This window comes from Melampsora larici-populina, assembly GCF_000204055.1.
Source record: "Melampsora larici-populina 98AG31 unplaced genomic scaffold MELLAscaffold_71, whole genome shotgun sequence".
Classification (NCBI taxonomy): domain Eukaryota; kingdom Fungi; phylum Basidiomycota; class Pucciniomycetes; order Pucciniales; family Melampsoraceae; genus Melampsora; species Melampsora laricis-populina.
Window position 1 is genome coordinate 325,296 of NW_006768835.1, and position 11,016 is coordinate 336,311.

Below are 11,016 nucleotides of genomic sequence, written 5' to 3' on the forward strand. Positions count from 1 at the left end.
ACCAGCCTAACCCTTTGCTAAATGCATCTCAGTGCTTCCGCATTTCATTCCTCAAGAAATTACTCAATACTTATTCAATCAATTATTCATTCATAAGATCTCACATTGAATAATTTCATATAACCTAAATTTTAATCACTTATTTCTTGAACATACCATTAATCAAAGCAATTTTTTTTTTCCCTGTAGATGCCCAAACCAGTATCTGAACTCCAAAAGCAAAAGATGGTCGAGTACCAAAAGCGGAAGAAGGCTCAACAACACAATGCCCAACGGGATCCGGTCCGGGATGTTGGAAGAGAACATGTCAGTCAAAGAATCAAAGCAGGAATCAAAGACCGGTTTGGCTTGCCAGAGGACTGTGATGTATTCCGAGTTCCTCAATTTGGGGACAGGAAAGAGCGAGTAGTGACCTATGGGACTGTGGTACTTGTGAATCTGGCTGGAAATAAGCTTATATGTGTTGCTAGGTTCAACAAAGAGGTCAAGTCCCTCGAACTTTCTGTTGTTTCCACATGGCTGAAATTTCTTGCTGCGTGACCCCGCCAGCATTGACCCTGCCCAAGTGCGAACTTGGGAAAGACTTTCGAAGGGCCATCAAGATCATGCATCAACACTCTGAAGCACGGGGTGTGATCAAGGAAAATCATGCAGTCAAGATGCTACCGCCCCACGAGCGGCAAGGTACTATGAAAGCATTTGGTCACAGATCATCTAAGCGTGCTGGACACTATCAGAGAGGAACAGTTATTGGTTTGTTTATCTTCACCTTTCCACATAAGGACATTTCAGAAACTTAATTTCTTCAATGTCTTAACACCAGCCACCTATGCCCAAAATTCATCTACCAGCGAGGACCCGGCCAAACTAGACGAGGACAAAGCCCGCCAAGATGAACTTCCTTGGGTAGTGGACTTTCATGCTGAAAGGACATGTTCATTATCTCTATGTGTATGATTCCAACAAGAAGCTGGCCGAAGAGACTGATGCCCCGTCGTGGGGATCAAAAGAGCCGGTGCCTGTGCCTGGTAGCAAAGAGCGGGAGAAATCACCCAATGCCCAAGTCTTTGGGGACAAGGCTTTTGTGGGATCCAATGTGATTGCTACCACTGGAGGATTCCGCAACGGAGTTCATTGTGACTTTGATGCCACTGGATTTGCTTCTGGTTTCTTCTGCTTAATTGATGCCAACACATGTTGAGTATTTAATATTCACAGTCTTCTGACCAATATGCTGACATATGTAATCTATCACAGCCGAAATTATTACTCCGGCAAGAAGACTCGAACTTTTGGCCGAGAGGAAGCACAGGGGGAAAAATAGAAGCTCACATAGATGTGAGCAGAGAAAGTTTGGAGGTTTCTCCAAGATTGTTTCCAGTTTGTTTCCAATTTTCTTCCAATTTTCCTCCAGTTTTCTTTCAGCTCATCATCTGATCAAATGGTCAGCATGCATGGCCTGAGCAGATGAGTTAGGCCTTCCTCAGGCTTTATCCCTCAGCCAAGAAGCCTGAGGGAGGGCTAGCTCATCTGCTCAGGTCATGTTGGGCCCTCCAATGCTCAGCCTGCACAGTTGTGGCGAGAGACCCTACCAAATGTGAAAAACACAAGGGGAACCATCCCTTTGGATAATTCTGATCCCAGGAATGCTACTGAGGATTATATGATCAGCTGTGCTGAACTGAGCAGCCCCTCAGCCAATACTCAGTGACATCCTTTGGATACTTCTGATCCCAGGAATTCCACTGAGGACTAGGTGAGCAGTGGTGCTGAACTGAGCAGCCCCTCAGCTAATACTCAGTGACATCCTTTGGATACTTCTGATCCCAGGAATGCCACTGAGGACTAGGTGATCAGCTGTGCTGAAATGATCATCCCCTCAGCTAATACTCAGTGACATCCTTTGGATACTTCTGATCCTTATACCAGGAATGCCACTGAGGACTAGCTGAGTGGCCCCTCAGCCAATACTCAGTGACATCCTTTGAGATCCTTTGGATCCTCCTGATCCCCGGAATACCACTGAGGATTGGCTGAGCAGCTGTGCTGAACTGAGCATCCCCTCAGCCAATACTGAGTGAAATCCTTTGGACATCTCCAATCCCAGGAATGCCACTTAGGACTAGCTGAGCAGCCCCTCAGCCAATACTCAGTGACATCCTTTGGACCCTTCTGAAGGTGATTCTGAGTATACAGTGATGTGTCAGCTGGGTCCTGAGCACTCATCCATGCTCAAGAGAGGCTCATCCAAGATTAAGATGAGGATGCTTTAGCAAACTCAAGCAATACCTCAGTATTACAGGCTGAGCATGTTGGCACCACCAAAATGGTGAATTGAAAGAATCTGAAGGAAATTGAAACATTTTTGGAGTTATCAGGAAGGTACCCTCTGCTCGCATCTATGTGAGCTTTTATTTTTCCCCCTGTGAAGGAAGAAATTGAACTAGAGAAGAAGACTGGACACCCCATTGATAAGAAGCATCCCCAAGTGGGTGCCAAGTTTGTAATTCACATCAGTAACTATTTCAAGTTTATTGTAGACATCAATGCAGCTGATGTGGTAGAATTACTGTGGGCGACAGATGTTTGCCACAACACCCAACATTTTTTATTTTCTGAAGGAGAAAAAAAAAGACAACATACTTGCAGGGTGCTGTAACAAGGGAAAAAACCAAGGCAAGAAAAGGGATTGGAAAGAGTAAAGGGGCGGTAGACCATGTACTTGCTTATGCTTGTAGCACTCAGATCAGTACCACTGTGGTGGCAGCAATGAAGGAGATTATGGAACAGCGGGTTGGGTTGGATGATGAGAGCTGGGAAAAATTGCACAGCGGCCTTGCAGAGACCTACGATAAGCAGATGCAACGGAAACGGGCCAATTTGGACCATCTTCAGAATAAGATTACTTCTTATAAGGAAACAAAAGGTTCAGCACTCAGATTTTTAAAATGATATAAACATGTTTTTTTTTGTTTTTAAGATGATAATTTTGTGAGCAAAGGGTTTTTGTAAATTTTTGAATTTTTTAAGAGCAACAAATTTTGGAATACAGATTGAAAGGAAAGAATTTACTCCTGAATTTCTGCCTTGTGCTAATCTCTTGCTGGAATATGAGTCTGTTCCCCAGACTTACCTCCATACAACAGCTCCATCTCCTCCCGTACACTTAATTTTGCTACCTTTGGCGGTAGCAACCCCAGGTGCTTGCATATCTTGTTGCATTTGTGCTGGGTAGAGAAGTTCTCCAAGCCTGTCCTTCCAGTATTTCCGTCGCACCAAGCCATACTGGGGCCAAAACAAACCGTCAGGCAAAATGTTGGAATGCAAGCAGAAAAGTACTTACTTGCTCGTATCCACAATCAAAGGGTCTGTGAATACCAAACCTACCCCCTGAAGATCCGCAACCATTCTTCTTCCGCCATAGTGTTTATGAGACCAATGACTGAGAGCTTGCATTACTTCATTGACTAAAGGACTGTCTGAAGGCCGGAGTTCAAAGTTGTGATTGCTGGTATACTTGCGGTATTGTGTAACATCAAGTACTTCTTCAAAGAAATAAGCACATTCTGTCGTAGCACTGCTTCCTGCATATACCGGAAAGTTTTGAACCATCTGGAAAATAAAAACATGTTATCGAGAAAGCTTGAATAAAATGAGATCCATATATTTGACTCACACAAATGTTTTGGATAGCTTCAACTGTTGCAGGGAAAAGTTGAATTTCATTCAGACCCAAAGCGGCTTTCTTAAACTTTTCAATCACCATGGAAACAGCAGCATACACTCCACCGGATTCTTTATGGACAGCCAGATGAGTCATATTGGGAGGCAGCTCCCTCCGCTTCTTGGCAACCATCGGAGTGACCTCTCCACCAGGTGTTCTTCCAAAGGCATTGTAACATGTCCTGAAAGAACCTTTGCCAATCACCACACTTTCATCGACTTTGAAATGATACGGTGTTACCACCCATTCCGGTTTACCTTCTGCATTTCCTGTCAAAATGCATTTTTTCCCTACGGTGAAACCGTCTGTAGTCTCAGCAGGTGGAACAGGGCGAGCCATGGGAAGCTTTCGTCCAAATACGGAGATATCAATAGCCTCTCTGAAATCAAAGGCCGGTACTAAGGAGGGCATGTCAGCCAGACCAAAAATGAGTAGTGAACAAGAGCGGTGAGCTTACCTGTCTGGTGAGGTGGTATCACATGAGTCATAGCTACAGGAGCCACATCACTCTGAGCACGGTGGGGAGATTTTCGTGGGGTGATGGGTGGCGGGAGTGTGTATGTACTATTCTTGGTTTTAAAATTAGAAGCCTTCTTTCGAGTGACTTGTGGTGAGGTGACTTTTGTTGAAGTTGAAGGTGTACACCTGGCTTTCTTGCTTGGCTGGAATATTTCGACACTCAAAGGCAGATCACCATCACTATCACTATCACTATCACCATAATTTGCTTCTTCATCTCCATCATCTAATAACATCTCCTCATAAGTCAAATGTTGAGATGCCTTTCTTTTAGCTTGTCGTTGAGGTTGTACCGGCTTACTGGTGGAAGGTCAAAGCCAAGGATTATTTTTGACATATTTGTCAGCCAGAAAAATTAGCTCAAGGCTAGGTTCTCCTTTAGTGTTGTCAAGATATCTGGCAAAAACTTCATTGTTATGTAAGACCACAGGTGATTTCCGGCCACGGCCGGTTTTGGCCAGGTTGAAATACTCAGAGTTGTAAACTTTGGGTGCCTGAGGGTAAAGAGGAGAGTCAACAGAGTGGTCCCACAGGTTGAAGATGCCTTCCTTAGTGTCGTCCAAGAGTGTCAACGATGACCTATCCACAGTGAAAGTTCCCCAAAGTAGACCATGAGCAAAAGAGCCGGTCTCGTATATCACCATCCATCCTACAGAGCATACTCGGCCAGTGTGAGTAGTGAAAGGTGGAGGTTTAGGTGCTGCTGGGTGACCATTAAACATGCGGTTGCTGCTAGCTTGCTTCTTGGCAGCAGCTTGCTTTGACTTGTCGCTTTGAAGTTGGTGGACATGAGTACCAGTGGAAGTCAAGGTACGGGCTGCAACAGCTGCTTTGGCATTGATGACCTTGAGATTGGCAGGGCGGGGTTGAGAAGCTTGAGTGGGTGCCTGCTGGGGGGGAGAAGGAACCTTTTTGTTTCGGTCCGCATTGATGTTTTCAAGGCAGGGTCCACATATTTTGTGTTTGCCTTGACAGAGAGTACTTTGACATAAGGGACAAGTAGGTCGGTTCATGATAGTGAAATATGAGTATCCGAGAGAAACCAAAGTCGAAGAAGAAGCTGATTGAAGAAGATTGAGGTCGATCAAAGAAGATTGAAGTCGATCGGAGAAGATTGAAGTCGATCGAAGAAGATTGAAGAAGATTGAAGAAGATTGAAACTGATTCAAGAAGATTGAAACCGATTCAAGAAGATTGAAGAATATTGAAGAGGATTCAAGAAGATTGAAGAAGATTGAAGAAGATTGAAGAAGATTGAAACCGATTCAAGAAGATTGAAGAAGATTGAAGAAGATTGAAGAGAATTGAAGAATACTAGGGAACAATGAAGCCGATACAAGAATATTGAAGAAGGGTGAAGCCGATCCAAGAATATCAAAGAAGATTGAAGACAATCAAAGGAGGATGAAGAAGAGTGGAGACAATCAAAGAGGTTCAGTGTAGTGTAGAAGAGTGAAGACAATCAAATAAGGATGAAGAAGAGTGGAGACAATCAAAGAGGTTCAGTGTAGTGTAGGTTTGGTTGAACAAGTGGATGGGTGGAGACTATGACAAAAGTTGGAGGAATGACTGAGATGATCGGTGATGGTGTGTGGGTTGTGTGATTGGTTGAGAGGTAGAGAGGTAGAGAGGTACACTTTTCATCATCTAATGTGAAGTTTTCATTTTTGGGGTCTTTGTTTATGGTTTGTTAATTGTCGTTTTTTGATTATTGACATTTGTTTTTTGATTTTCTACTTTTGATTTTTTGATTTTTTGATTTTTGAATTTTGATGTCCTCTTTTGTGGTTTCCTGGTACTTTTTGTGTCAATGCGACAATGGGGTGACAAATGTTGAGTTTCAAGTTGTAAATCTACTGAAATTTGGGCCGTAACCTGGTCTGAAAGGGGTTTCTGCCATGACTTTTACTCCGGTACAGGGGTTTTTGCCCTGTATTTGAGTATTTTCTGTAGTTTTGTCTTTGATTTTTGAATTTCGCACCCGGGAATTGTGATTTTCGTTTTTTGATTTTTGCATTGTCACCTTGACACCTCTCGCATTCCGTAGTTATATATGCACACCTGTTTCAACGTAGTGTTTTGATTTTAGAGCTGCTTGCAACATCTCTCAACATCTGAAACAAAATCAAACTTGATTTACTCTGATATGAAATCCGTTAGGGGGTTAGGGCCTAGGGTTTAGGGCTTAGGTTTATGGAAAGGATATTTGCACTCCACTCCAAGGGTATGGTTCAATACCTCTGTTCACCTTGATCCCACCACAATCAGAACTCAGAAGCATGGCCCCCATATGTCCTGCCCCTTCCCTTGCTTCAGTTTTGCTTGGTATGTGCAGAAAGACTGGAAAAACACTTCCCAGAGCCATTTATTTACAATAAGCACAGTACACCTTTTCTATTTCATATTTAATGATTGCAATTGGTAAACTTCAATGAACCCAAAGTGTGCTTCACAAGTTACCCAAGTAGCGGTCCCATTGGTATACTATATTGAAAGAGCTCCATGGTTCCCCTCTGGGCAAGTCAAAAAACCAAAAACATTTCGTTTTCACAGCTCAGAAAAGGCAGTTTATGCACAGTCTGGAATGAGTGGGGTTATGCAAGGATCATGGTCTATAGTGTCACTTTATATCTGATTTTCCTGGTGCCAAAGTATTGGTAAGCTTGGTGATTTTCTATCTGATCTCTGAAATAGCAAGCTATAACTCAGTGTTTACAATCCATGTTGACATGATCATGCTATCAAATAAAACAATGGCCCAACTGAATAGAAATTGGAGTATCTTGTTTGAATCCTGTGACCTAAACCTCAGTGATGGATCCAGTGTGACCAAAACAGCTACTTATAAGTTTTAAGGAATAATAGACTTAGGCTGGCATTGTGTTACTCAAAATATATAAAGGCTGTTGCTATTTGCAGCCCACAAGAAAACCATGCAGGCACTGCCAAAAAAGCGCCTACATGCAAAATTTCAGAATGTAGGCCTAATGTTTGAGCGCCTACATTTAGTTTTCAGCTCAAATGAGCGCCTACATGTAGTCTTGCAATTTTCAAGTCAAAATGAGAGGATCAGAAAACAGAAAAAGTAGTTCGGAGTTGAAATGAGTGTATTGGAGGATGGAAAAATCATTTTGGAGGTGGAATGAGTGTAACAGAACACGGAAAAACCAGTTTGAAGTCAAAATGAGTGTATCAGAACACAGAAAAAGCAGTTCAGAGTTGACATGAGTCTTTGGGAAGACGGAGAGCGTAACAGAAGATGAATAAGCTCTTTTCAACTCCAAAGTGGGCATATCAGAAGACGTAAATAGCAGTTTGGAGTTGAAATAATGTACTGCTTTTTCTGGCTTCAGATACACTCCTTTTGACTCCAAACTGCTTTCTCCGTCTTCCAATACTCACATTTTGACTTGAAAATTGTTCTTCATGATTACCTGTCAGACCAGTCTGGATTTATAGGTGCTGGATTTGTAGCGCCTACATATGCAAGACCACATGTAGGCGCTTATTTGAGCTGAAAATTGAATTTAGGCGTAATTTTTCAGCGCTTACATTGGATTTCCCATGTAGACGCTCAAAAATAGAGCCTACATCTCAATTTTTGAATGTAGGCATAACCAAATGAGCATGGTTTTTTTACCATGTAGGCATCACTTTGGATGGTTTCCAGCGCCTACATCATAAATGTATGTGCTTTTTTGTGGGAAACACCCAAGTAGGCGTAATTTGGCCAGCACCTACATGGTTTTCTTGTGGGCTGCAAATAGCAACAGCCTATATAAATTGATCTCAATAAAATTATGAAATGGATCTGACTGCGTATATAATGCAACTAATCAACCCGGAAGAAGCTTTCCTCCTTGAGTGATATATGTTCCAGAATAGACTGAATCATGCTATGTAAATTGAACTAATATCATCCCTTTCTGTGAGTGCGGCACCCGCCGCCCAATTTGGATAGTCATTGCTTATGTATTGAATCCATAATTCTCTCTGATCAAGTATGTCAGCGTTCTTTGTTTTGCGGTGTAGAACTCCTACGCAGTGTAGCGTAGGCTGAGCCAGAGAGGGTAAGAATCACCACTCGAGAGAGCGGATGAAACTACAGTGCAGTTACGCTGCCTTCAACCTTAATTTTATTGCAGTTCGAAAAGAACTAGAGCAATTCTTAACAATTTTCTACCCCACAAATTCCTCCCGTAACACAATTTTGAGATTTTCAAAGGATCCGCAAGATTTGCCGAACTCCAGTGATACCACACACAATGTTACACAACGTTGTGATGCAAAGTTATGTGAATTTCAAATTTTTAGTGATTTTATGGTGATGTGTAATAAATTACACACAGGTCCAGTCTTTGTAGCCCGGAACCCGTTCGACCCGGCCTCGACTTGGATCAAGAGGCGGGTTTGTTGATCTCGAGATAGTCTTGAATTCGACAATTCCACGACTAGTTTTTGACTTAGCTCAGCAAGAACAACTCAGAATCAGATAACAAAATAAAAAAACAACAATAATCTAATACACTAGTCTCACAATCAAGGTAAGGCTTTCTTCTCTCTTTTTGCTTTTCAATCTGACTATCAAATAGCTAACAAAACTGGTTTCTTCTTTATCTTTTCTGTCTAGATCGTTTAGTAACACCTTTCAAAATACGAACTCGATGGCACTCTTAAGTTCACCCTCAAACACTGAAGGAACTCTTAGACACACTACAATTTTAAAGCACACAGACACTACACAAGATACGATGCCCTCCCTCCTTTTTCTCTATGCGATTTGCTACGATAGCCTCCTTTTATACCTTTTGATCCCACTCACAACTCGACACGTGGTCCCTTTTTTTTACATCCTCTCCGATCGGTTATTCTCTCCAATCGGTTATCTTCTCCGATCGGATGTTCTCTAGGTACGTTAGTTCTTTCCCTTTTACGTCTTTTTGTTCTTTCTCATGCTGTCTTTCCCCGCTGATTATTGTTGTTTCCATCCCTAGTTTAACCTATAGATCGATTTCTTTTAAATCTTGCATCTAATCGTTCGGACTATTCTCATTGTTCCTTGGTTCACTGTACCCTTTCTATTTTCTATTTTTCTTCTTTTCTTTCCAGGTATGTTCTCTTTATTCAAGTTCTTTAGCTTTGTTTACTTGTTTTGTTTTGATACTGACTCCTCTTCTTTTCTTTTCTTCTTTGTTCTAGCTTCGATTTTTTTAGCCTCTTAGCTTCCTGGACTTGGTTCCCATCAAATCTCAACCACTCGATCTTTTTAATTACCCCGCTCACTCCCTGTTAAATCATACCTTGGTTCCTGAATTGTAAGTACCCCCTTTTTTACTTCTCCTCTTTAATTCTTCCTACGCTAACCACAATTAGCACCTTTTATGTTTATTCTTGTTTAGATCGATTTCTTTTGTTTGTTTGTTTTTGTTTTGTAAGTATTTTAAATTAGTTTGTTTATTCTATCTTTATTTTTATCTTAGTTCTTTTTAATTTATATCCACCACTGCTATCTTTTCTCGTTGATTTGGATTTCTTTTAAATTTTGAATTGTCTCCCCTCTTTTTATTTTATTTTATTTTATTATTTCTTATGTTTGATTTGGCTTTGATGTGCTTTGTTATGTAATATGTATCTTGTACTACTTGATTTACTACCACCAATAACTAAATGAAAATGAATGAAAATGAACTGATCACAAAAAAAAAACATAGTTTTAAGAAAATAATACTACGAGTGGAATGAACTCATAACCTGAGCAATGCTGAGCCTTTAAGGCTTGTTATAGTGAGGTTCTGTGCGTATAAAAGGAGGAGGTATGGAGGCTATTCTGCTTTCCACAGCGGTCATCAGGGCTCATATCTGGCACGCTGAAACCTGTAACACATGCTCCCTGTGTTAGATCACCAACACGCCTTGGAGATGGGGTCTTGGCACCTTCAAGCTTGGTTGCCATTGACCAGTGGATCCTTTTAAACTGGATCTGCTGTTCTGACAATGGGAGTATTGCAGAATACTCCTCATGGCTGACAAGCATGATAAGGCAAGAAATCAAACTTACATGGACTCACACCTTGTACCATTTTCATTCAACATCATCTTAGGGATGTTGAAAATCATTGTATTCATTTGCATGAATCTATTATAGCTTAGGGAAAGTATGTGCACAAGGTGGGGATAGGGTGAATTGACCCTTGACAAATCAGCAGAAAAACTAATATCTCCTGCCTCCCAATCAATGGACAACAAAATGATTGCTCTGAAGCAAGATTTAATTACTGGTTTCACAATGATGATGATTCCAATTTACATGCATATTCACACCACCCATGTTGTGGTACAATATCAAGAAGAATGATTTGGACATTTCCCGCTGGTAAGAGCAGCACAATGTGGACAGTAATCCCTTTCAGCTACAATGGGTATGGATTTTACCAAAGCTTCATCAGCCAATATCATGGCTCTTTTGCTCTTGGAGCTGTGAGTCAAAAACCCAAAAACTTGATTTGATATGAATGCCATGAATATTGCTGTGCCAATGCTGAGCCTCATGGTGATGTCTAATTGGGTGACCAGGTTTTAGATTTGGAAAATTGTGAAGAAGATTTGGTTGGATATTCCAAGAATCACTGGTATGCTAAAGCCACAGAATTTGATTGGGTTCCAGTCAGAAAATGATAGTATCTAGGCCAATCAAAAGGGTAAAGTAATGTGACATTGAGCTTGGTTCATGTCATTAAGGAAATTCTACAATTGGCTGATAAACATTGTGGGGA

The 11,016-nt window shown here is 41.4% G+C and overlaps 1 protein-coding gene across 1 annotated transcript; it reads right to left on the reverse strand.

Moving 5' to 3' along the window:
* Nucleotides 1-10,585: 10,585 nt before the first annotated feature.
* On the reverse strand, nt 10,586-10,792 carry MELLADRAFT_124509 (uncharacterized protein; the record flags this gene model as incomplete). Its single annotated transcript, XM_007417330.1, has 1 exon — nt 10,586-10,792. The coding sequence occupies one exon, from the start codon at nt 10,790-10,792 to the stop codon at nt 10,586-10,588; it is 207 nt and encodes a 68-aa protein (XP_007417392.1).
* Between the last annotated feature and the right edge of the window lie 224 nt (nt 10,793-11,016).